This window comes from Jaculus jaculus, chromosome 6, assembly GCF_020740685.1.
Source record: "Jaculus jaculus isolate mJacJac1 chromosome 6, mJacJac1.mat.Y.cur, whole genome shotgun sequence".
Taxonomy (NCBI): Eukaryota; Metazoa; Chordata; class Mammalia; order Rodentia; family Dipodidae; genus Jaculus; species Jaculus jaculus.
In genome coordinates this window covers 158,621,662-158,648,718 of record NC_059107.1, presented here as the reverse complement: position 1 = coordinate 158,648,718, position 27,057 = coordinate 158,621,662, and the positions used below count along the sequence as shown (strand labels likewise).

The 27,057-nt window shown below is 47.8% G+C and overlaps 1 protein-coding gene and 1 pseudogene across 1 annotated transcript in view; one reads left to right on the top strand and one right to left on the bottom strand.

The window, feature by feature from the left end:
* Zc3h7b (zinc finger CCCH-type containing 7B) overlaps positions 1 to 27,057 on the bottom strand; it is a 64,516-nt gene that overhangs the window by 23,943 nt on the left and 13,516 nt on the right. Inside the window, exons 2-5 of the mRNA XM_045151837.1 lie at positions 8,053 to 8,111; positions 6,939 to 6,972; positions 6,614 to 6,811; positions 3,709 to 3,867 (exon numbers count right to left, since the gene is read on the bottom strand). Of these exons, the coding sequence (XP_045007772.1) occupies positions 3,709 to 3,867; positions 6,614 to 6,811; positions 6,939 to 6,972; positions 8,053 to 8,105 (444 nt within the window). The 5' untranslated portion in view covers positions 8,106 to 8,111. The remainder of the gene's footprint in view (positions 1 to 3,708; positions 3,868 to 6,613; positions 6,812 to 6,938; positions 6,973 to 8,052; positions 8,112 to 27,057) is intronic.
* Positions 15,744 to 16,098, top strand: LOC123461455 (annotated as a pseudogene).

The following is a 27,057-nucleotide window of genomic DNA, read 5'->3' as shown; positions in this document are numbered from 1 at the left end:
TTGTTTTTGGTTTTCCAGGGTAGTGTCTCACTTTAGCTCAGGTTGACCTGGAATTTACTATGGAGTCTCAGGGTGTGGTGGCGCACTCCTTTAATCCCAGCACTCAGGAGGGAGAGGTAGGAGGATCGCCGTGAGTTCAAGGCCACCCTGAGACTCCAGAATTCCAGGTCAGCCTGGACCAGAGTGAGACCCTACCTCGAAAAACCAAAAAAAAAAAAAGCAAAAACAACAAAATAAATAAATAATGTTGGGCTGGGGAAATGGCTTAGTGGTTAAGGCATTTTCCTGTGAAGCCTAAGGACCCTGGTTCAATTCCCCAAGACCCACGTAAGCCAGATGCACAAGGGGGTACATGTGTCTGAAGCTCATTTGCAGGGGCTACAGGCCCTGGCGTGCCCATTCTACCTCTCTATCTGCCTCATCCTCTCTCTCTCAAATAAATAAATAAATATAAAACAATTTTTTTTTTTTTTAAGGTAGGGTCTCACTCTAGCCCAGGCTGACCTGGAATTCACTATGGAGTCCTCAGGGTGGCCTGAACTCACAGCGATCCTCCTACCTCTGCCTCCCGGGTGCTGGGATTAAAGGCGTGCGCCACCATGCCCGGCAATATAAAACAATTTAAAAATAATAAAAATAAAAATGTTAACTTGGGCATGGTGGCGCACGCCTTTAATCCCAGCACTTGTGAGGCAGAAGTAAAACGACTGCTGAGAGTTCAAGGCTACCCTGAGACTACATAGTGAATTCAGGTCAGTCTGGACTAGTGAGACCCTATCTCAAATAAACAAAAAAAATTAAAATTAAAAAATAAATAAAAATGTTGGGCTGCAATAAGCACTTCTCTTAATGTTCATACCCATATATTAATGCTACTCTCACTTTTGGTAGAGAACCTTCTCTTTTCAGATGGCAGTGACCTTGGAATGACTCACAAGGCATCATGGTGCTGGGAAGAAATGATAAAGGAGTGCTCAGCACTGCAATGTCTATATCACACCTTCCAAAGCTCAGGGTCCATTGTGGCAGAAAGAATGTAATAGCCAAAGGAAGGTAGGACTCCTTAAAACGTGCTCCTCCAGACACAAGATGGCCTGGATATCCATGACCTCACAGTGCCTGACACTACCTACACAAGACCATCATAAGAGGAGGTAAAAGATCATGACATCAAACTAAAAGAGAGACAGACTGAGAGGAGGAGGGGATATGATGGAGAATGGAGTTTCAAAGGGGGAAGTGGGGGTGGGGGAGGGAGGGCATTACCATGGAATATTGTTTACAATCATGGAAGTTGTTAATAAAAAATAAATTAATCTAAAAAAAGTTGGGCTGGAGAGATGGCTTAGTGATTAAGGCACTTGCCTGCGAAACCTAAAGACCCAGGTTTGACTTCCCAGATGCACATGGTGGGGCATGCATCTGGTGTTCATTTGCAGTGGCTAGAGGCCCTGAAGCACCCATTCTCTCTCTCTCTCTCTCTAAAATAAATGAATAAATGAATACATAAATATTTTTAAATTTTAAAAATGTGGGCCATGTAAGCCAGATGCACATGCTTCTGGAGTTCTTTTGCAGAGGCTGGAGGCCCTGATGTGCCCATTCTCACTCTCCCTCTCTCTTTTTCTCTCTGACTCTAATAAATAAAAATAAAATCTTTAAAAAAAATTAAAAATATTTGTTAGACAGCGAGAGAGAATGTGGGTGCATTAGTGCCTCTTGAAACTGTGAATAAATTCCATACACATTGTCACTTTGTGTATGTATCTGTATGCTTATGTGGTGTGTGTGTGTTTTTATTTATTTTATTTTACTTATGAGAGAGAGAGAATTGGCATGCCAGGGCCTCCAGCCACTGAAATCGACCTTCAGATGCATGCACAACCTTGTGTGCATGTGTGACCTTGTGCATCTGGCTTATGTGGGATTTGGGGAGTCAAACATGGGTCCTTAGGCTTTGCAGGCAAGCACCTTAATTGATAAGGCATCTCTCCACCCTCTGATTTTATTTTTAGTGTTTTATATTTATTTATTTAAGAGAGAGAGAAAGAAGCAGATACAGAGAGAGGAAGAATGGACATGCCAGGCTCTTCAGCCATTACAAACAAACTCCAGGCGCATGTGCCACTTTGTGCATATGGCTTATGTGGGTCCTGAGGAATCAAACCTGGGCCATTAGGCTTTGCAAGCAAGCAACTTTAACCACTGAGCAATCTCTCCAGCCCACCCCCCTCTTGCTTTCTCTTTCTGTTTTCCAAGGTAGGGTCTCACTCTAGCCTGGGCTGACCCAGAATTCACTCGGTAGTTCCAGACTCGCCTCAAATTTGCAGCGATGCCTAGTGAGTGCTGGGATTAAAGGTGTGTGCCACAATGCCCTGCTTTCTTTCTCTCTCTTTTCAAAGATTGTTTATTTGACAGAAAGAGAGAGAATCTGTATGGGCATGCCAAGGCCTCTTGCCACTTGCAAACAAAGCTTCAGATGCATGCACTACCTTGTGCACCTGGTGCTACATGGGTATTGGGGAATTGAACCCAGGCTGGCAGGCTTTGTAAGCAAGTATCTTTAACTGCTCAGCCCTCTCCTCAGCCCAACGTTCTCTCTTTTTCTTTTTTTCTTTGTAGTGTTGAGGATGGAATCCAGGTCAGCCTGGGCTACTGCAAGATCCTACCTCAAAAAATTATAAATATTTCTTTATTTGCAAGCAGACAGAGAGAGAGAGAGAGAGAGAGAAAGAGAAAGAGGAAGAGACGGAGTGAGGGAGAGAATGGGCGCACTAGGGCCTCCAGACACTGAAAATGAACCACAGATGTATGCACCACTTTGTGCATCTGGTTTTATGTGGGTACTGGGAATTGAACCTGGGTCATTAGGTTTTGCAGGAAAGCATCTTAACAGCTGAGCCAGCTCTCCCGCCCCCTTTCAGGATCTTTATCATTCCATTATTTGGAGTGGACTTGGTGTCCTCCACTATTTCAGAGATAAAGTAGGAACAGTATTTATGGATGTGGAGCTGATGTGCAAAAAAATGAAGGGCTGTGTTCAAGTTCACAGAGGTGGCTAGGGTGTGCCAAGCCTAGACCTGGGCTATTTCAACTTGTCATTGAAAGTAGATGGAAATATGACTCAGTAGTTAAAGGGACAGCTTGCCACTGGTCACCAGTGAGCTGTGGCCCTTGAAGGACACAGATTTGTGCCTGTGTGAGTGACACTTAGTATATATTTATTAAGTGAATAAATGGGAGGTGAGCATATGCCAGCTGTGATTGTGCAAGGGCCTCCTGGAAAACTCTGTTGGTCACTTCCCATTGTCACTTGTCCACCCACTGACAACGCCAACATCAGCATCCCACCCCAAAGGCCATCTCTCTAATTCTCATAGGAATCCTGTTCAACACGCATGTGGGGATCAGACTGCTGGGGTTCAACTCAGCTCTACCACCCCAGCTGTGGTGATCTCAGGTAAAGTCCTTCTTATCCACATCTGTCTGTTCACCTTTAAAACGAGGACAAGAGAGCAGGGACCATGCAGGGTGCTGCAAGGATGAGGCCAGTTATATACACATTTTTACCAGTTCTGGCACTCAACCAGTTCAGAGGAGAGAGCTGGCATCAATCACATTGGTACTGGCATTGGTGGTAGAGGAGGAAGCCAGGGCTCAGAAGGGTGCAGTGGCCTGGCCCAGGTGAGGGTGGGAAGCAGGACTCACGTGGGGCAAGGCGAGGGAGCACCGGCTGCTGCACTCGTACGCCTCCTTGTGGCGCCCCAGCTCGTTGAGGGCACGCGCCTTGCGGAACAGTGCCCGGATGCTCTCGCTGTCCAGGCCCAGTGCTTTCTCACTGTCCTCCAGAGCCTTCTCATACAGGCCCTGCAAGAGAGGATTGGTGGCCCACTGATCGCCATCTGTGATCCTTGGGCCTAAGAGCATCCTACCTTCCTGGCAGAAGAGCAGTGGGCATTCTGGGCTCAGTGACCAGTCTGGAGAACCCCAGCTGGAGAGCCCCGGGAGGGGGCAGCACCGTTTTCTTTCTCTCCCATAAGCACATTATGTGGCCATCTTTCTTTCTTTCTTTTTTTTTTTTTTTTTTTTGAGGTAGGGTTTCACTCTAGCCCAGGCTGACCTGGAATTCACTATGGAGTCTCAGGCTGGCCTTAAACTCACTGCAATCCTCCTACCTCTGCCTCCTGAGTGCTGGGATTAAAGATGTGCACCACTTTGCCGGGACCTTTATTTTTATTTTTGGAGACAGGGTCTCTCACTGAGCCTGGGACTTACCAAGTAGGCTGTGTTTGCCTCCTCAGTGCTTGGATTGGAGGCACATGCCACCATGCTGAGCTTATTTAAATTATTTTTATTTATTTGGAAAGACAGGGAGAGAGAGTGTTTGTGTGTGTGTGCACCAGGGACTCTTGCTGGGGCAAAGGGACTTCATATGAATGTGCCACTTTTTACGTTTGGTTTTATGTGGGTACTGGAGAATTGAGTCCATGCCAGCACGCATTGCAAGCAAGCACTCCCCCGCCCCACCACCCTTTTTTATTTTATTTTATTTATTTTTTTCTCAATTTTTATTAACATTTTCCATGATAAGAAAAAATATCCCATGGTGATACCCTCCCCGCCACTTTCCCCTTTGAAATTCCATTCTCCATCATATCCTCTCCCCATCTCAGTTATTCTACTTACATATATACATTACCAATCTATTAAGTACCCTCCTCCCTTCCTTTCTCTTCCCTTTATATCTCCTTTTTAACTTACTGGCCTCTGCTACTGAGTTTTTTCCTCCTCATGCAGAAGCCCAATCATCTGTAGCTAGGATCCACACATGAAGAGAGAACATGCCACCACCCTTTTTTTGAAGTAGAGTTCCACTCTAGCCCAGGCTGACCTGGAATTCTCTATGTAGTCTCAGGGTGGCCTTGAACTCAGTGATCTTCCTACCTCTGCCTCCCAAGTGCTGGAATTAAAGGTGTGTGCCACCACGCCCAGCCTGCAAGCAAGCACCTTTAAGTGCTGATCCATCTCCATAGCTCCAGATTTTTTTTTTTTTCTTGGTTTTTCGAGATGGGGGTCTCACTCTGGTCCAGGCTGACCTGGAATTCACTATGTAGTCTCAGGGTGGCCTCTCCTATTTCTGCCTCCCGAGTGCTGGGATTAAAGGCGTGCGCCACCACACCCGGCCAGATTTTTAAAAATAGGTTTTAGAGTTCTGAACTCAGGTCCTCATGCTTCAACGATAAGTACTTTACCCACTGAGCCATCTTCTCAGCCCCATCACTGATTCTGATGGGGCATGTTCCCCAGGGAGCTCCAGCAGGGCACTTGGTGGAAAGCTATAGGTTCTACACTAACACACCGCCCAATCATCAGCCTTGTTTCAGAATGCTGTGCCCTGGGCCGGGTGTCCTTGCACACACCTTTAATCCCAGCAGTTGAGGATGGCTCAAGGTCAGCCTGAGACTACAGAGTGAATTCCGGGTCAGCCTGAGCTAGAGCAAGACTGTACCTCAAAAAAAAAGGGGGGGCTGGTGAAATGGCTTAGTGGTTAAAGTGTTTGCCTGTGAAGCCTAAGGACCCTGGTTTGATCCCCCAGAACCCATGTAAGCCAGATGCACAAGGTGACACGTGTCTGGAGTTCATTTGCAGTGGCTGGAGGCCCTGGTGCACCCATTCTTTATCTGCCTCCCTCTCTCTTTCTCTTTGCTTCTTTCTCTCCCTCAAATAAATAAAAATAAAAATGTCAGGGGCTGGAGAGATGGCTTTGTGGTTAAGGCACTTGCCTGCGAAATCTAAGGACTCAGGTTTGATTCCCCAGTACCCATATAAGCTAGTTGCACAAGGTGGCGCATGCATCTGAAGTGTGTTTGCAGTGGCTGGAGGCCCTAGTGCACCCATTCTCTCTTTCTCTCTATCTACCTCTCTCTCAAACAAATATATATATAGACAGGCTGGAGAGATGGCTTAGCAGTTAAGCGCTTGCCTGTGAAGCCTAAGGACCCTGGTTCAAGGTTCGATTCCCCAGAACCCACAATAGCCAGATGCACAAGGGGCACACGTGTCTGGCGTTCATTTACAGTGGCTGGAGGCCCTGGCGCACCCATTCTCTCTCTCTCTCTCTGTCACTCTCAAATAAATAAATAAAAATGAACAAAAAAATTTTAAAAAGACTGTCATGGGCTGAGAGCAACAGTCGCACCTCATCAAGCTGGAATCAGGAAGGCAGCTATGTACACGTGGGACAGTGTGAAGGGTTATCCGTAGAATCATTTGCGAACTGCCCTAGACTCTCCAGGTCTCCTGGACCCTGAGAGCCTGCAGAAGAGCCTTCTGCAGGACCTGACACTCAGCTGGTCTCAAACTCCGGGGCTCGAGTGATCCTCCTGCCTCAGCCCCTCAAGCAGCTGGGTTCACAGCACGCACCCCTGTGTCCAGCTCATCTGTTCTCTTAGAAGCTCTCTGGGTGAATCTGTTGTGAGGCTGGGCTTCAGGGACCCCTTGGGAACAGATGATGATATCTGGAAAGGGGGTGAAGGTTCTGTAGGCATGGCTTGGCTCACTTGGGGTACGCAGTGCTCCATGGTGAGGGGCGGCGGCGGGGAGCCAGGCTCACCATGGTGAAGTAGCAGGCCGCTCTGTTGACATGCAGCTTGCACAGCAGCTCCCGGGGAAGGGCCACTTGGTCGGAGGCAGCGTAGTCAGCCACGTTCAGCCCTTCCATGTACTGCACCAGAGCCTGCTTATAGTCCTTCTCCCGAAACAGGTCATTGCCCTCAGCAAACAGGTTTTGCACCAGCTTGAGCAGAAAGGCCTGTGCAGGGGAGGGTCCACAGAGGGCCTCAATGGGTCTTCTCTATGGAATCTAGCCCAGCCCCAGCAACCCTCTCCCCTGGACATATCCACTCTCACCTTCACCCACCTGCCAAGCAGATACTCACCTCATACTCTTCTTGCTTTAAGGGTAGTGTTGACCTAGCAGGAAAACAGAAACAGGTCTGGGTGAGCCCATGGGTCTCAGCCTTGGGAAGCCCCAGAGCTGGAGCTGCAGGCCTGAGGATGTGCCAGGAATGGGTTCTCCCAACTGAGACCTCAGGCACCTGTGCACTGGAACGAGGGAACAGCATGCAGGCCATCCGGCTGATGTTCCCCCAGCTCTCCCAATGCTAGCTCTAGTGACTGTTGCCTGCCTATGAACCCAGTTCTCTCCAAAGGACAACAGTGCTCCAAGTCTCTCCAATGTACACTGGAGGAAGACCCATGACTGCGCCGAAAAGGCCCCCAAACCTGGAAAAGGACAAGAATTGAAAAATCAGGCTATGGCCAAGGTAGAGTTGATGGAGGCCTGTGTAGGGACAGGAACACTGCCCAGAAAGTAAAATCTACACTGGGCTTTGGAAATGATCATGCTGTCACTGATCCAGATCTGGAACCCAGGCCCATACAGATGAGACTCTGGGAGTCCATCAACACAGTAAGTGGAGACTGTTTATGAGAAGACGTACTTGGGGATGATACACCGAAAAGCACTGAGGGCTGGGGAGATGGCTCAGCAGTTAAGGCATTTGCCTGCAAAGCTTAATTAAGGACCTAGGCTCGATTCCCTAGTACCCACATAGATATACAAGGTGGTACATGCATGTGGAGTTTGTTTGCAATGCCTAGAGGCCCTTATACACCCCCATTCCCTCCCTCTCATAAATTAAATTTTTTTTTAAAGAATATCAAGCTGGGAATGGTGGGGCATGCCTTTAATCCCAGGACTTGGGAGGCAGAGGTAGGAGGATCACCATGAGTTCATAGTGAATTCTAGGTCAGCCTGAGCTACAGTGAGACCCTACCTCACCCCCCCCCAAAAAACCAATCAAATGGGGGGTCTGGGAGTCCTGGTACACAGGCACACAGAGCTCATGGGCTCTGCCTTGCCAGCCCCTCTCCCAGCCCAGCCCACCTCCCTACATCCTACTGCGCGCAGAGCGGAGGCCTAGCCAGCAAGGAAAGGAGAGCTGGAGTATGTGGCTCTGAGAGGACCCACCCTGCCCACTGTCCACTTACTGAATGAACTGCAGCCCCTTCTCGATGTCCGCCTTCCGTTTCTGCCTCTCCATCAGTGTCTGGGGACAGAGCACAAGCCCACTAGTAAGGCAGCAAGGCTAGTCAGGGGTACGTCCCACCCTACCCTGTGGCATCCAAAGGGGCTCTTTCTCTGCCACGAACCCCACCATACAAATAGGGAAGGGTCTTTATCATGATGGACCATCTCGGGACCTCCATGGACCACAGACCATGCTGTCAACTTCCATGCCTGTGGCCCAGGGGACTTGTGTGGATGGTGCCCTTGATGGGCAAGGGCTATGTGGAGGCCACATGCCCTTTATTGCACAATCGTCTGGACAACAGTACTGCCGTGGATACTCAAGTTCAAGGGAAACCTCGTTTTACCATCAAGCTCCAAAGTTCATGTTACCACTAGGGAAAACAACGGCTGATGATTGTATATACACGGATGCCCCCGTCACTGTCCCTGAACTTCATATTGGCTCTTGCCAACTCTCTCAACAATGCCTTGAGGCAGGTGACTGTCCAGTACCACATACGAGGAGGAAAGGCCACTCCGGTCATGAGCTAGCAGGCGGCTCAGGATGCACCTGAACCCAGAACTTGCTTCTTTTCATAACCACCAGCAGTCCCCGAGTACCATGAGCAACCCAGGCAGTGGCTGGAGGAGTGCCAGACAGCAGATGGCAGTGAGCACCTCTTGCCTGTGCCTGGCCAGGGCATGGAGCTCAGCCTAGGGAAGTCTTGTGACCCAGGGGTCCATCTGCTTCCTGCTTCCTGCCACCGTATACCTGCAGTTGCCCATGTGCCATGAGCCTATGAGGCTCATGCTAGGCAGGCCTGGGGACATTGACAGTGAGTAAAATACAGTTGTCACCCCACGGGGCCCTCCATCTGCAAAGAAACCAGTGTGTGTATTTATGGGGCTCTGATCCTTGCCTACCCACTTGCCTTCAAGGAGCCATGAAAGAAGACTCTGTATCCAGACCTCTGTATGAAGACTATTTTCACATCAAGCCTCTCTGATCTTGTGGGGGGTGCTGGAGTAGATTCATTAGGCAGGACCAGGACAGCCCTTAAAGGGAGGGGCCTTAGAACCCCACACCTATCTCAGCCTGCCCTACCTGCGCCAATCCTGGGATTTAGTGTCTATCCATCCCACCCAATTAGATCTCTCTCACGTGCACACCCTGTCCAGGTATGGGTGGATTTCTCTTCTAAGCCCAGGCTGATTGGCAGGATATCTAGTGTAGGTGTGCCCAGGGGGGATGACACAAATCCTAGATCCTCCTGGATCCAAGGAGAGAGGGGCCCATTTTTTCCTCTCTCTGGAGCTGGCAGCCACGTTTTGTCCAACCTTCAGATGGGGAAGAGACACCTTTTTTCTTTTATTACTATCTTCATTTTTGGCACAGCTTTAAAGCACATGTTATTTTTAAAATTCCCTCTCACATTTTTTTTCTAAGATCTGTACCTGGTCACATGGACTCGAGCAACACGTGGCCCACATGGGCTTTTGGGCTCCACATGGTGTACTTCTCTTCTCCCCTCTTTATCCCCCCCTTACCTCCCAGCCTTCCCCTTTCCGCACTCCTTTGTAAAATCTAAATAAAATGTAGCATTTTAAAATATCATTCTCTTAGCCGAGTGTGGTGGCGCACACCCTTAATCCCAACACTTGGGAGGCAGAGGTAGGAGGATCATCATGAGCACGAGGCTCCCCTTAGACTACATAGTGAATTCCAGGTCTGCCTGAGCTAAAGTGAGACCCTACATGGAAAAAATAATAATAATTCTCTTGAATCCGGAATTGCCAATTCTTTGGTTAGTTTGTAGATATGAACTCAGGGCTCGGGGTTCCAGAAAATACCCCGGAACTCTATCTCCCCCATAACAATCTCAGCATTCACAGCTACTATGTGGCTTTGGGCCTCAGTGTTGCAAGGAGAGAAACGGTGCTGATGGCAGCTCCCGCCACATCGAGGGCTTGGGAGGTGACAGGTGCAGAGCGAACATACAAGGGCAACCACCATGAGGAAATCAGTCATCTAGCCCTGTCCTTCTTGCCAGACAATCTCGCATCAGACCTCTCGCTGCAACCTGGTCCCCAGGCAGGAGGCCTAATCTCCCCACCCCGCTCCAACCCTGCCACACAGGACGGGTGGTCCCCTGCCCGCCTCCTGCCCTCACAGCGACCTGGACCTACACAGCCACGCTCCTTCCTGGCCACACTGCTTAGCCTTCTCCTACACCAGGCTCCCCTGGTCCCCTCAAGCAGCTCCACACCCAACCCCACTCATCTGGTGTTGGCCGGAAGTCTAGACAGCTGCCATGGATCAGGGCCGCTCCCTGCCCTGGAGGCGCTAATCTAGCCGAGAAGCCCAAGGCACGGCGGTCACTGAGCGGCGTGGTCCAGGCCACAGAGGGGAAGCTGTAGAGGGCAGAGGTCCCTTTGCAGGCCTGACTGTGGGCACCACAGGGCATGGCCATACCTAGGCTGCTGAGCTTTGCAATTTGGACATGGGTCACAGCCCAGCCTCTGCCCCTGGCCCCCATTTCAACTGTACCTGGCCGGATCCAATTCACTGCCCCCAGCCTTTTGAAGCACAGTCAGGGGCTCTTTAAAATCCATAAATTCAGGCTGGAGAGATGGCTTAGCGGTTAAGTGCTTGCCTGTGAAGCCTAAGGACCCCGGTTCGAGGCTCGGTTCCCCAGGTCCCACGTTAGCCAGATGCACAAGGGGGCGCACGTGTCTGGAGTTCGTTTGCAGTGGCTGGAGGCCCTGACACGCCCATTCTCTCTCTCCCTCTATCTATCTTTCTCTCTATGTCTGTCGCTCTCAAATAAATAAATAAAAAATGAACAAAAAAAATTTTTTTAAAAATCATAAATTCAGCTTGAGCTAGAGTGAAACCCTACCTCGGAAAAAAAAAAATCCATAAATTGATGCAGGGTGTGGTGGTGCGTGCTTTTAGTCCCAGCACTTGGGAGGCTGAGGTAGGAGGATCACTGAGTTTAAGGCCACCCTGAGACTACATAGTGAATTCCAGGTCAGCCTGCGCTAGAGTAAGACCCTACCTCGAAAAAAACAAAAAAATAAAATAGAATCCATAAGTTGGATCCTGTCTGTTCTCCCTGACTTCTCCTAGCCACTGATGACTCTCCTTGCCCATGTTTAGTCAGTCAAGATTCCCTACACTTAACCATGTGTACTGGCACATGCCTATAATCCTGGCATTTAGGAAGCTGAGGCAGGAGGAGCATGGGTTCGAGGCTTAGGCTACATAGTTAGAATCTGTCTAAAAATAGAGATGGCTGGGCTGGAGAGATGGTGTGATAGTTAAGGTGATGTCAACTTGATCTGTTTAGTAATCCACAGAAATCCCTTTCGGGTGGGTCTCAGAGGTTGCTTCCAGGAAGGATCAACTAAAGGAGGAAGTCTTTCCCCCAAAGTGAGCCCTTCCCCCAGAATGGGCTGCTCCACTCAGAGGAGGACTTGATATAAGAAAGCTCTGGGTAAAAAGAGCCCCCCCCCCTCCCTCCCTCCCTTTCTCCCTCCCTCCCTCCCTCCCTTCCTTCCTTCTCTTCCGGGTGGGGACTGCTGAGGCATCTGGCCATGTGGACTAAGCAGCTACCAGGTTTTGTGATTCTTGGGGCCTGCAACTGCTATTGAACTACCGTAAGCTAACCCAATAAATTCCCTTTTTAAAATAATTCATTCTAGCAGTTCTGTTCCTCTAGAGAACCCTGACTAGTACAGATTGCTTAGTGGTTAAGGCACTTGCCCGTGAAGCCTAAGGACCCAGGTTCGATTCCCCAGATCCTCTCTCTGTCATAAATACACACACACACACACACACACACACACACACACACACATATATGTATATGTATATGTATATGTATATGTATATGTATATATATGTTTCTGAGGTAGGGTTTCACTCTACTCCAGGATAACCTGGAATCCACTATGTATTCTCAGAGTGGCCTCAAACTTATGGTGATTCTGCTACCTCTGCATCCTGAGTGCTGGGATTAGAGGCATGCACCACCATGCCCGATCCAAAATAATTTTTTTTTTTTTAATTTTTAAAAATGGGGCTGGAGAGATAGCTCAGTGGTTAAAGGCATTTGCTTACAAAACCTGATGGCCTGGGTTCACTTCCCCAGTCAGTACACAGGTACAGTCAGATACGGTAAGTGACAGGACGAACTGGCAACTGATGTCTCTTGGCCAAGGCCACTCTTCGGTATTGAATGAAGGCCAGCCGCCCTCTGCCTGGACCCCAACAGTCCATTCAGTGTTGGCAAAAACCCTCTATCTATTTCTCTCTGACACACACACACACACACACACACACACACACACACACACAAAATGGTAACACATCGACCTCTTAAAAGCCTGTAGGGCAGGTTGCCGGCCTAGGCTCCTGCCTGGAGCTTTGAGGAATCTCCCGTGTGCTAATCGGCCCTCGGGAACGTTGCCCTCTGGTCTTGGCATTTCTAATCTTTCTCTGTCATGGGTAACATTGCCTCCCACCAATATATATATATTTCAGATTCATGGAAGAAGAGCTCTTTAGAAAGTTAAGGGAATGAAGCTCTCCCAGAGGGAGGCTGGCTCCTTTTGGGAAGAAGTCCTCCAGATCGTTCCCTGGAGTTCTGGGCATCCACATGGCTCAGACATATGGACCCACATAGCTTATCCAGCTAAGAAACTAAAAGTTCAGGAAGGATGCTGGGTGTGGTGGCGCATACCTTTAATCCTAGCACTTGGGAGGCAGAGGTAGGAGGATCGCTGTGAGTTCAAGGCCACCCTGAGACTACATCGTGAATTCCAGGTCAGCCTGAGATACAGTGAGACCCTACTTAAAAAAAAAAAAAAAAAAAAAGTTCAGGAAGGAAACTTCCCCTCACTCCCTTTAAGCTACAAAACTGCAAGCCGGCTTTGCAAGCGCTCCAAAGAGACTCAAGTCAGAGTCAGGTGGCGGGCTCACATGTGCTCGGGAAATGGCGCCTCAGCTTGTGCAGGCATCATGTCTCTACCCCCTCTTTTCCCAGCAGGCCCCCTCCTTCTTCAGCAGGCTCCCGGCGGTCCTGGAGGCCCCTCTTTTCCCAACAGTCCCAGGCCCCCCCCCTTCTTTCCCCTTCAGGAAGCTGGCCAGTCTTGGCCATTACCTCCACATGTACTAGACCTGACCCCAGGTGAGTGCCCGGGAGCTGGGCGGGGCTGATCAAAGGTGTACGAAAGCCCTGCCCAGCTGCCACAGTGCCAACACCAAGAAGCGGCAAAAGAAAGAAAAAAGAAAAAAAAAAGGTCACACTTAACTATGTGGTGGTGAACTGAAGTTTTACGTAAACAATGCCATACTTTGTTACATGATATCATAAATATATAACTACTGAGTTTATGTTCTAGGTCAACTTCAACTTACATAGAGGATTATTAAAGTCAACAGAATTGTTACAACTTATAATTTGCCAGGTATTTAAAAAAAATTGTAATGTCCTGTTACTTAAAAGGAAGAGGCAACTGACCTGACTTCTAGGCCAGCCTGCCTCAAGATAGCAACAAAATTTGCCATAGTTACTCCTAACAAAATCATTTCCAAGTGTGTTATTGGTATGAATGACATAAAATTGACTTTAGACTACTTGTTTATTAGTGAGTAATAAGATTAATCAATTTGGTGCAGTTTTTCTTAATAGCCTTATGAGAAAGATGTTTAATAATGGGGTGAGATGAGTTGATTGAAGGAAGTGGGAAGGAATTTTTCAATGTTGGGACATAGAATGCTCGTTAAAAATGCTTTTTGAGTGGTGCATAGATCAAGTTAAAGTTTGTGGATAAAATGTGTGTGCATAGGAAAAAATTTTCAGGCTAAACCTAAACACCATGCCTAAAGTCAGAAATTTTTCAACTGTTTACAAAATCTTAAGAAACAAAAAACTAATTTTCAGGCTAAAATATGTTGTGATAGCTTGCTTAAGCTTATCAAATTTAAAGTCATGGGTAAAACATGAAAAAAATCTAAGCCAGCTCATCCTCAGAGGGTCCTGGGACAATCCAAGCCTGTCTACTTGGATTCCCTCAACCTCAAAAAGGACCAGTTTGCTCTGTGCTGACTTCTCATTAACTCTTTACTTTTATTCTTTCTCCCCAGTGTTCTCTTCCAAGACTCTCTTCCTACACTCTGGGGTCCATTAGAATAGTTCCCCTCTTTGAGAGAGGCTCTCTAACTACAAGTCCCTACTTCGTGTCCCATTCAGCAGGAAACAGTAAATGATCTAATGTCTTCGTCCCAGTCCCCTAAAAACACTTGGAGTGTTTTCTCGTGAGAGGGAAAAATAAAGGGGCGGGGGGGGGGGCTAGAATTAGAGTGACTGGATCCCTGAAGGTAAAAAAAGACAAACATTTTTTTTTTTCTTATCTCTTGCCCATTTCCAAAGAACTGTTTTTCCATGTGTGCTGAGTCCCTGGTTCTGTAAAGGACAGGCCTCATCCTCTTTGATGTGGGTCAAGTTATATCTCTCTGCCTGTCCAGCTCCAAGCTGACCAGAGCTGAATGCCTGCTCAGTGTTTCCATAATCAGGAACCGTTGTGTCAAGACACCTGCTCTCCTTTGGTACAAAAAGAGTAATCACCCCATGCATGAATATTTCCTCTCCCACTTATTGTTCCCCAGTCTTGATTGCTTCATAGGTGTATCTCTACAAGAAAAAAATCTACAGACTCCGCCTACGCCAACTGCCTGTACCAACTGAGCTCTGCTGTGGGTTTGGCCCTTACTGGACCTAAGCCTCGTGAACACTGCTACAGGGACGGTTGTTAATTCCACATCCCACTCAGTCCCTACTAAAACTTGGTCCCCTTGGCTCGCTGCCCTCCTTTCAGGGGTGACAGGGCCCCTGATCCTGTTGCTACTTGCCCTCATCTGTGGGCCCTATATCCTTAACCTCTCATGAGGTTTGTCAAAAAACATGTACCTACTGTTCATCTTATGATATTAAAGTCCCAATATCAACCCCTAGACCCCTCTCAAGGATTTGAGATGGAACCTAGCTCAAGGGGGGAATGAGAGGATCAAATTTGCTCCAGTTTACAGATAGGCCTAAGTTTCAGTTTCCCAGAGAGGCAGGCAAGACTTCTGGGAAAAACCACAAACAAAGGGTGTGCCCAAGGTGGTGGGCTCTGGGGGTTGAGTCAGTTTCTACAGACATGTCCCTTTCTCAACCCTTTGCACCTTCTGCCCCAACCAATCAGAGATGTGCAATTATAACTGCTGCTTGCCTAGCCAATCATTTTAGAGGGTCACCTAACCCGCCTGAAATTCCCCTAGTTGTGCTTAAAAGGGGCCTGCGTGCCCCTCTCGGGGTTGCCATTTTGTATGAATGGTTGACCCCCGCATGCTGGCTGATTCTGTAGAATAAATGCTCTCTGTTTGTACATACTATTTGAGTCTGGGTCTTTCTTCAGTGGCACATGAGTATGGAGTTCATTTTCAGTGACAGGAAGCCCCGGTGAGTCCATACTTTCTCTCTCCCTTCCTCCCTCCGTCCCTCCGTCCCTCTTTCTATCTGTCTACCTTTCCCTCTCAAATTAATGAATAAAATATTAAAAAAAAAATAGAATCTTGGGTTCTGTGGAGGCCTGCTGGGAATAGGGCTTCTAAAATCTGTCTGGAAGGCTCTGGTGCAAGGCCATTTTACTGGCTATAAGTGAGGTCTCTGGAACCAAAGGGAGCACATGGCTCTTCTTAAAATTGAAGGTGTTTATGCAGGAGATGAAATTGAATTGTACTTGGGCAGGAGATGTGCTTATGTGTACAAAGCAAAAAAAACAAAAACAAAACAAAACAAAAAACAAAAACAGTGACTCCTGGTGGCAAACCTAATTTTAAAATGAGAGTAGTCTGGGAAAAGGTAACTCAGGCCCATTGAAACGGTGGCACAGTTTGAGCCAAATTCCAAAGCAGCCTTCCTGCCAAGGCCACTGGACACAGAATCTGTGAGATGTTGTACCCTTCAAGGATTTAAGAAAAGTAACTAAAAACTGGGCCTGGTGGCACACACCTTTAATTCCAGCAGTTGAGAGGGACAGGGAGGAAGACCTCCATGAGTTTGAGAACACCCTGATTCTACATAGTTAATTCCAGGTCAGCCTGGACCAGAGACAGACCCTACCTCAAAAAAAAAAAAAGAAAGAAAGAAAAAGAAAAGTAAATAAATAAAAGTGTATTTGTGCTCTTTTGAAGGGAAAAAAAGAAACGAAAACAACAAGAACTCTACCCATGGCCATCCAGCTCCAGCAACCCAAATTAAGCTCAGTGTAATAGGGCACAAAAATAGAGAGAGAGAGCCAAGCACACACCTTAAATCCCAGCACTCGGGAGGCAGAGGTAGGATCACTGTGAGTTTGAGGCCTGCCTGGGACTACCTAGTGAATTCCAGGTCAGCCTGGGCTAGAGTGAGACCCTACCTTGAAAAACGAAAAATAAATAAATAAATAAATAAATAAAGTAAAATAAAGAAAGAAAAAAAAAAAAAGAAAAGAATGTGCTATGTTGGGCTGGAGGGATGGCTTAGCTGTTAAGGTGCTTGCCCGCAAAGCCAAAGTACCCAGGTTCGATTCCCCAAGACCCAGGTAAGCCAGATGCACAAGGGGTGCACAAGTCCGGAGTTCATTTGCAGAGGCTGGAGGCCCTGGCGTGCCCATTCTCTCTCTTTCTCTCTCTGTCTGTAGCTCTCAAATAAATAAATAAAAAATAAACAAACAACAACAACAACAACAAAAGAATGAGAGATGCACAATGTGTGCACCAACGGGAAGGCCCAGTGGCAGGCACGCACGGGCTCTGGGCCCCTCCTTCCTCGTCAGTGCTGAGAATCCCAGCACTCCAGAGTGCTGTGTGGTCAGGAGCCCAGGCCTGGGGGTGGCCCCCGGCAGGAATGGGCAGAGCCTAGGCTCTAGGACAGGAGGAGAGCTAGAGAGAAAATGCTTGCTGTTCCCCTTCTTTCCCAGGCCCCCATCCACAGGAGTGAGTTGGTCTCCTCTGTGCTAAGGGCAAAGATAGACCCAGAGGGGTCTCAGTCCAGCACTGCCCACAGAGAACACGGGGTGGATGGGGGGAGCTATAGGCATGGGGCTGTGACCTTTGAGGCAAGGGCAGAGGGAATCCTCAGAGGAGGCCTGTAGGAGGTGGTCCCTGGGCTGCCTCAGGCAAGAAAATGGCAAGCCTCCTGGGTCCTCTGGGAAGGCAGGACATTCCCAAAAAGAAGCCTGCTCAGAAGAATGTACACTAGAGGGCTGGAGGGATGGTTTAGTGGTTAAGGCACTTGCCTGCGAAGCCTAAAGACCCAGGTTTGACTCCTAGAACTCACATAAAGCCAGATGCATATGGTGGCGCATGCATCTGGAGTTCATTCGCAGTGGCTGGAAGCCCTGGCACATCCATTCTCTCTCCTTCACTCTCATTAAATTAAAAAACAAAAAAGAATGTACACTAGACCTAACACCTCAGTTCCTGTGGTACCCCAGAATTTGCAGCCATGATGACAGGGAAGCCTGGGCCTGAGGCTGGAAATATAACCTCTGAGATGCCTACCCCAACTTCAGTACCATGCTTACTTCTCCCAACTGAGGGGCCTTCTATTGGAACTGCCCAGTGGTCCCACTGAGGACAAAGCAGGGAGGCCACCCAAGAGCTGTAGCTCTGTCTGGCTTTTCCTGCTCATGCCCCACAGCGCAGACACACTACCAGGCCAGGCCCTGGCTGGAGGAGCAGCTACGTGAAAAGCCAACACAGGAGCCAGAAGGACACTAACCAGTACGTTCAAGCTCTCATCTGGATACAGAACCCTGTCCCCAAAGGGCTCACTGTGTAGTGAGAAACCATACTGTAGGGACATAATTACAATATGATTGGAAGCCTTAAAAGAGGCAGTCCCTCTCCTTCCCTGTCCCAGCTGAGCTAGAAAACAGGGCTGGAAACAGAGCCCAGGGCTGCGCACAAGCCAGCTGGAAGCTCTGCCACTGAGCTGCTTTCCCAGCCTTCAGTATTCTAAGTCATCTAGGATTCAGCAATTAACAAAACTGGCAATGTCTGTTTTAGAGATAATGAAACCCAAGAGGGATACAAGCTATAAGGGGGAAGTGATGAGAAAGAATGACAGGGCGCTGTATGTGTACTGGGGAGTCAAGGAAGATCCCTTGACACTTGAATAGAAATCTCACCGATGTGAAGGAGTGAGCCACACGAACACCTTCAGGGAGAGAGTTCGGGCAAAGGGAATGAGGAGTACAAAAGTCCTGCCGTAGGCACTTGATTGGCGTTAAGAGCAGGGAGGCAGTGTGGATGGGGTGGAGTGAGTGGTGGCGAGAGCGGGGATGAAAGGACAGAGACTAACACAGAAGACTCCCTAGAAAGTTTGGAGGTGGCTGACAATGGCCACACCTGCCTTTAATCCCAGCACTCAGGAGGCAGAGGTAGGAGGATCACCATGAATTCAAGGCCACCCTGAAACTACAGAGTGAGTTCCAGGTCACCATGGGCTAGAGTGAGAACCTACCTCGAAAAAACTAAAAAAAAAAACATTAAAAAAATAAAAGGCGACATGGTGGTGCACGCCTTTAATCCCAGCACTTGGAAAGCAGAGGTAGGAGGATCACCTAGAATTCAAGGCCACCCTAAGACTAATTCCAGGTCAGCCTGGTCTAGAGAGAGACTCTAGCTCGGAAACCCCAAAATAAAAATAAAATAAAATGAATAAAAAAGAACCGCATGCTGGGCGTGGTGGTACACACCTTTAATCCCAGCACTTGGGAGGCAGAGGTAGGAAGATTCCAGTGAGTTTGAGGCTGCCCTGAGACTACATAGTGAATTCCAGGTCCGTTTGCAGGGCGGGGGGAGGGATGTGTGAAGGAAACACATAAAAGAAGAGGCCATTTTTTCTCCAGAGATTGAGCTGAGAAGAAAACCTAAGTAGAAAAAGAAAAAAAAAAAAAAAAAAAAAAGCAGGCATTCCCAAACTCGGCACATACAGTGTCAACCAGAAGCAAACCCTGAAGGTGGCAAGGAAAGCCTTACTGAGTGCCCACCTGAAGTTGGCAAGGAAAGCCTTACTGAGTGCCCACCAAGCAGCCAGCCATTATTCTTCCTCCTTGCACACACAGCCTCAGTCAGTTCTTCCATGTCCTGGAATAAAACTTACCTGCATGCATGTAGCCAGTTACAAGTCCTTTTCCCTCACTAACCTACCTAGCCAAGAGCACGTGACAAACATGCCGCCAATTAGAAATGGAACAGTTAGGGCTGGAGAGATGGCTTAGTGGTTAAGCGCTTGCCTGTGAAGCCTAAGGACCTAGGTTCGAGGCTCGATTCTCCAGGACCCACGTTAGCCAGATGCACAAGGGGGCACACGCGTCTGGAGTTCGTTTGCAGGGGTTGGAGGCCCTGGTGCGCCCGTTCTCTCTCTCTATCTCCCTCTTTCGCTGTCACTTTCAAATAAATAAATAAATAAAAATTAAATAAATAAATAAATAAATGGAACAGTTAGCCAGCCTTGGTGGCACATACCTTTAATCCTGGCGCTTGGGAGGCAGAGGTAGGAGGATCACTGTGAGTTGAGTCCAGCTTGAAACCACAGAGTGAGACCCCGTCTTGAAAATACCAAAACAAAACAACAACAACAACAAAAAAGCCAGGCGTGGTGTCCCATGCCTTTAATCCCAGCACTCAGGAGGCAGAGGCAAAGGCAGGTCAATCATTTTGAACTCAAGGCCACTCTGAGACTCCATAGTGAATTCTAGGTCAGCATGAGTGAAATCTGACCTCAAAAAAAAAAAAAAAAATATATATATATATATATATATATATATATATATATACATATGCATATACATATATATATATATATATATATATATATATATATATATATATATACAAATAAATAAATCACCTGGGCTAGATACTCTACCTCTAAAAAAACAAACAAACAAATAAATAAATAAATAAGTCAGGGGCTGGAGGGATGGCTTAGCCTGCAAAACCAAAGGACCCCGGTTCGATTCCCCATGACCCATGTAAGCTAGATGCACAGGGAACGCATGCATCTGGAGTTCGTTTGCAGTGGCTGGAGGCCCTGGTGCACCTATTCTTTCTCTCTCCCTCCCTCCCTCTTTCTCTATCAAATAAATAAAAAATAAAATAAACATAAATCAGGAAGGGGGGCTGGGAAGGTAGCTCAGCAGCAAAAATAGCTTGCTTGCAAAGCCTGCTGGCTTGGGGTTCAGTTCCCAAATAACAGGATGCAAAAAAGTGGCACAAGCATCTGATGTTCATTTAAGCAGCTGAAGGCCCTGGCATGCCCATTCTCTATCTGCCTTTCTTTCTCAAATAAATAAAATAAATTTTTTAAAAATACTTTAGGGTTTTTTTAGTATATATGTTTTTTCTCAATTTTTTTTATTAACAACTTCCATGATTGTAAGAAATACCCAATGGTAATTTCCTCCCCCCCCCCACTTTCCCCTTTGAAACTCCACTCTCCATCATATCCCCTCCCCCTCTCAACCAGTCTCTCTTTTATTTTGATGTCATGATCTTTTCCTCCTATTATGATGGTCTTGTGTAGGTAGTTTTTTTAAATATATTTATGAGAGACAGAATGAGAATGGGTGCATGGGGGCCTCTAGCCACTACAAACAAGTTCCAGACACATGCGCCATCATGTACATGTGGCTTATGTGGGTTTGGGGAGTTGAACCTGGATCCTTAGGCTTCACAAGCAAGTGCCTTAATCACTAAGCCATCTCTCCAACCCAGGATGTATTATTCCAAAGAATACATGAGCCGGGCAGTGGTGGTGCACACCTTGAATCCCAGCACTTGGGAGGCAGAGGTAGGAGGATGGCTGAGAGTTTGAGGCCACCCTGAGACTCCATAGTGAATTCCAGGTCAGCCTGAGCTAGAGTGAGACCCTACCTCAAAAAAAGACTGCATGAAAAGCTAGAAGCAGTCTCAGTGTTCCCCTGTAAAGGATTAATTTCAATAACTAAACACACACTAGGAAACACAACACAGCTGCTGGATCTATACCTGTGGCTATGGTGCGGCCTCCACGTGTGGGGAAGGAGAGCTGAAAGGAGCGCTCGGGACTCCGTGTTGTGTAGTCACTGTGTAATGTGTGTTTGTATGTAGAGAAGGCCTTTCAAAGACTATCCGCGGAGGGGGGGAGGGAGGGAATTACCATAGGATTTTTTTTATAATCATGGAAAATGCTAATAAAAATTAAAAAATGAAATAAAATAAAATAAAGACTATCCGCTAATTTCTCTGGAGACTGAGAACTGCCTAAGAGCAAGAGGGCACAGGATGCTTTCTTCAGTGTGGTTTGGATTTCGCACGCAGTACAAACATTATTCTTTTTGTTTGTTTGTTTGTTTTTCGAGGTAGGGTCTTACTCCGGCTCAGGCTGACCTGGAATTCACTATGTAGTCTCAGGGTGGCCTCGAACTCTCGGCGATCCTCCTACCTCTGCCTCCCGAGTGCTGGGATTAAAGGCGTGCGCCACCACGCCCAGCCAAGCATTATTCTTGTAATCTGAAATACGCAATGAGATGCCTGACCTGAGGCCATGCAGTAGCCTGAGTGCTTGATGAGCTGAGGGTCAGCTTAGTGGCCAAGCGCTTGCCTGCACTGTCATCCTCAGCACTGCAAAGAAGAGTGAATGAATGAAACCATCATCAATCCAGTGCTCTGGCTCTGCAGACAGTGTGCCCAGGCGCTGATCCCCCTGAGAGACAAGTGCACTGAATGAGGAAGGAAGCACTTTTTTCCCCCCTACTTTGGGAAAAGATGTTAAAATGGTGAAATGTGGACTGGGGAGATGCCTTAGGAGTGAAGGCACTTGCTTATGAAGCCTAAGGACACAGGTTTGATTCACTAGTACCCACATAAAGCCAGATGCACAAGGTGGTAGTGCATGAATCTAGAGTTCATTTGCAGCAGCTAGAGTCCCGGGCATGCTCATCCTCTCTCTCTCTCTCTCTCTCTCAATAAGTAAATAATTAACTTTTTGTTTGTTTGTTTGTTTGTTTGAGGTAGGGTCTCACTCTGGCAAAGGCTGACCTGGAATTAACTATGTAGTCTCAGGGTAGCCTCACACTCATGGCGATCCTCCTACCTCTGCCTCCTGACTGCTGGGGTTAAAGGTGTGTGCCACCATGCCCGACTAGGTAACTTTCTAAAATGAAATGTATGGCCTAAGACAAGAGCTGAGTGCCACAGCCCTTGCCTAGCGTGTTTGAAGTCCTGCATGCCATCCCCAGCAGCAGGAGAGACAGAGAATGGAGGGAAGGGGCCGAGGAGAAGAAGGAACTCAGATCTTCATTAGATGAAGAATAACTAGCTGTTCCAGACTCTTGACAATCTCAATGGTTCTGTGATTGACACAGAGAAAAGGCTTTGTCAATGGTGGTGAAATGAGTGACTGAACAAATGAATGAATGAATGGATATCAACTCATCCAACCCAGCCATTTTACAGATACGAGTGAATAATACTGAAAAGCAAACGGAAACCTGACAACAGGTACCATGTGTGAGGGTAAATTCATACCCAGTAAGTTCCTTAAAGCCCTCCAGCAGCCCTGTGAGATAAGATACTGTTAGCAGGCTCGTTTCGAAGAGGGTATCAGAGACACAGAAAAGTTAAGTGATTGTCTACGGTAGCAGGGCCAGCACGTGGTAGATAGAGTTGGGATCCAAACTCTGGCAGCCTGGCCCCGGAGCCCATGCACCTCACTATATCGCCTTTCCTGCCTCTCACTGGGCAATCAGACCCCGCAGGACCCTTCACTCTGCCCTCATGATCAAGTCTTCCCCACCCCTCCAATACTTCCTGCCCTGGTCCTCAGACCCTTTCAGGACAAGGCACGGTGGCTCCTCCCTGACTTGACCACACAGCTGACGACACACATTTTCACTCCCACTCCGTTCCCCAGCACACAGCCACCCACTCCCACCCCATCTATCACGCCACCACACTCCCTGACCAAGGGGCTCCCGACCCACGGCCCTCCTTGCCAGCACAGGGAAGGGTTTTCACTCGCCTTTTCCTGCACTCTGGGCCGCATCTCCACTTCTCGGCTTCTGTGAAACTGCCCCCCCAGATCCCCCACCCCCAACGACTCTTCCCGCAGTCTCTATTGGGCTCTATTTTTTGCCCAGGCCTCAAGACCAATGTTCCCGAGCTTCCGTGGAGGGGACAGTGCTCCTGCTCGCTCACACTATAGCCTCCCAGATGAGTTCCTGCATTTCATGATCTCATGAGTCATGTGGATGACTCACAAATCCATCCTGGGGCCGGCATCACCCCTCCTCAGCATTTCTCATCTCTGCCCTTCTGGGAACTGGTACCTGAGTGTCCAGTGCTCGAGCTGCCTGTGACCCCCGTGTTTGGACTGATTCTGATGCCTCTACCTGGAGCGCCCTCCCATCACCTAGCCACCTCCTATTCATCCTTTAAGACCCATTTCTGTGTCCACACGGTACTCTCTGGTGTCTACCTCAGCGGGGTTAGATTTCTTCCCACTGATTACATTCCAGACTAAATTCAGCCTCTCTTCCCCTCACGTTCCACCTCCTCCATGCCAGTGTCCTTCAAAGTTCTGTCATCTGTTTTCAGTCCATCCCCAACTCCTTTCACCTTTACCTCCTGAACATTTCTCCACTCACCCCTCCGATCCTCTCCCACAGTCACAAACACTTCACCGGCCCTCCTCCTCTCTTCTAATGGCCTCCTGTCTGTTTCCATTTGAGGGTCAGAGATATCTGTCTAACACATGTGCCAAGGTACATTCAACATGTGCACATGTGTTTATTTTTTTTTTAATTTTTATTTATTTATTTATTTATTTATTTTTGGTTTTTCAAGTTGGGGTCTCACTCTAGTCCAGACTGACCTGGAATTCACTTTGTAGTATGCACCACCATGCCCGGCTTGCACATGTGTTTATACACACACACACACACACCTCTAAAAATAAATAGGGAGGCAGAGGTAGGAGGATTGCCATGAGTTCAAGGCCACCCTGATACTCCCGAGTGCTGGAATTAAAGGCATGTGCCACCATGTGCAGCCTTACTATTTATTTTTAGAGGTGTGTGTGTGTGTGTGTGTGTGTGTGTGTATAAACACATGTGCAAGCCGGGCATGGTGGTGCATACTACAAAGTGAATTCCAGGTCAGTCTGGACTAGAGTGAGACCCCAACTTGAAAAACCAAAAATAAATAAATACAATAATAATAAGGTGAGAGCTTAATAAGGGCTCTAGTCCAGTAATGTACCAAGGCCAACTTTCTGGTTTTGATAATATGTATCAGCTATACAAGACGTCACCATTAGAGGAAGCTGGGTGAGGGGACGCTTTGTACTATTTTTGCAACTTCTTTTGAATAAAATGTTAAAAAACAAAACAAAACACAACATTCCATGACACCATTACCAGGAGGACAAAGTCCAAGTTCTTCAGCTGGCGTCTGCATCAAATCATGGCATGCCTGCCCTCTGGCCCAGTGGCCCATCCGAGAATGTCACACTTCAGTAGTGATGAACCCCATCGGGCTGCCTGCTTTGCATAGGATATTTTTCACACCCAGTGCTTCTTAAAGACCCAGCCGAGGTGTCTAACTTTCTGCTGGTAACCCAAGGCATCCCCTCACAGGAAGACTTTTGCTAGTACCCGCACCCAAGCTCAGCACCCCATGCTCATCGCAGCCACTGCAGGTGCCCTAGCTGATCAGTTATGCACACTTGCCGCCATCTCCTCAACCACGTGCTCCTGAAGGCAGAAACTGTCTCTGATTCGTTTCTGAGCAGTCCAGAGAAACAGTACTTAGGGGCCTATTCTGAGGAAGAGCCCAGGAATCTGAGGACCAGAGCAAGAAGGCTGATGTCAATCCTCATGGACACTCTCCCACCACACACTGCCCTGACAGCTTTAAGTATAACCTCAGTTCTCACAACACCCTCTAAGAAAGAACAATTGCATTCCCATTTTGTAAATGAGGAAACTGAGGCACAGAGAGAGGGTCACACTGTTAGAAGTAGTGGAGTTGGGATCTGGACCCAGCAGCTGGATCTGTAACTAACTCAGCAATTCTCCTGACAGAGCTCTGCCCCATCCCTACATGCATGGCTTCAGGTGGAACTAAAGAGGGCAATCCTCCAGAATGCCATCAGGCTGCATGCCATGTGCACATTACCAGACATTCTGACATCTCTGAAGACACTGGCACTGCTCCTGGACAGCAGGCAGGCCTGTAAGGCTTCCTCAGATAGCAGGAAAGGTTTAATTTCACTGTCCTTAACCCTCTCAGTCAGTGTCCTGGGTCTGCCTTTATCCCTTTCCCCACAGTCTGTACAAAGATGTCTTCCAGGATGGAGAGATGGCTTAGCGGTTAAGGTGCTTACCTGCAATGCCTAAGGACCCAGGTTCAATTCCCCAGTACCCATGTAAGCCAGATGCATAAGGTGGCACATGCGTCTGGAGTTTATTTGCAGAGGCTAGAGGCCCTGGCACGCCCATTCTCTCTCTCTCTCTCTCTCTTTTTCTTTTTTTTCCCCAAGGTAGGGTCTCACTCTAGACCAGGCTGTCCTGGAATTCACTTTGTAGTCTCAGGGTGGTCTCCAACTCATGATGATCCTCCTACCTCCTCTGCCTCCCAAGCGCTAGGATTAAAGGTATGCGCTACCATGCCTAGCTCCATTCTCTTTATCTGCCCCCCCCCCGCCATCTGTCTCTCAAATAAGGAAAGAAAGAAAGGAAGGAAGGAAGGAAGGAAGGGAGGGAGGGAGGGAGGGAGGGAGGGAGGGAGGGAGGAAGAAGAAAGAAAGAAAAAAAGAAAGAAAGAAAGAAAGAAAGAAAGAAAGAAAGAAAGAAAGAAAGGAAAATAAAAGATGTCTTTCCCTTCCAGGACCCTCTGCTCCATGGAAGTCAGGGAGGAGTCACAACTTTTTTCTGCAGATTACCTGTATTGCATTTATACACCCTGAATGGAGAGATTTAAAGGGTTGTCAATGTGGATGAGAAAACAACCTTCTAGCCCATCACAGCTGGCATTCTCTCCAATCATAGACAAAACTAGTCACTTCCCAGCACTGCTGGGATCTTTCCCTAGCATATTTCAGCTACTGCAGAAAACAAAATGCTCATACGCACCCCAACTTCAAGATGACAGCAACTACATTAGACATTAGGGTACATCTTGAAAGAGCTGATAAAGAACTCCAGCCATACATCAAAAGAACTGGTATTTGCCAGGCATGGTGGTGCACTCCTTTAATCCCAGCACTTGGGAGCCAGAGGTAGGAGGATCACTGTGAATTCGAGGCCACCCTGAGACTACATAGTGAATTCCAGGTCAGCCTGCCTGGACTAGAGTGAAACTCTACCTCAAAAAACAAAAAAGAGGGCTGGAGAGATGGCTTAGCGGTTAAGTGCTTGCCTGTGAAGCCTAAGGACCCCAGTTCGAGGCTCGGTTCCCCAGGTCCCACGTTAGCCAGATGCACAAGGGGGCGCACGCATCTGGAGTTCGTTTGCAGAGGCTGAAAGCCCTGGCGTGCCCATTCTCTCTCTCTCCCTCTATCTGTCTTTCTCTCTGTGTCTGTCGCTCTCAAACAAATAAATAAAAAAAAAAGAAAGAAAGAAAAAAAAAAAAGCACTGGTATTCTTTGCAAACCGTATGTTTTTACTTTATGCATTTAAACCAAGTGGTGTAAGAAAGGTCTGAAAAGAGAAGCCTTAAACTGAGCGTGGTGGCGCACACCTTTAATCCCAGCACTTGGGAGGCAGAAGTAGGAGGATCACTGTGAGTTCCAGGCTACCCTGAGACTATATAGTGAATTCCAGGTCAGCCTGGACTAGAGTGAGACCCTACCTTGAAAAATATAATGGGGGGTAGGCTGGAGAGATGGCTTAGTGGTTAAGGC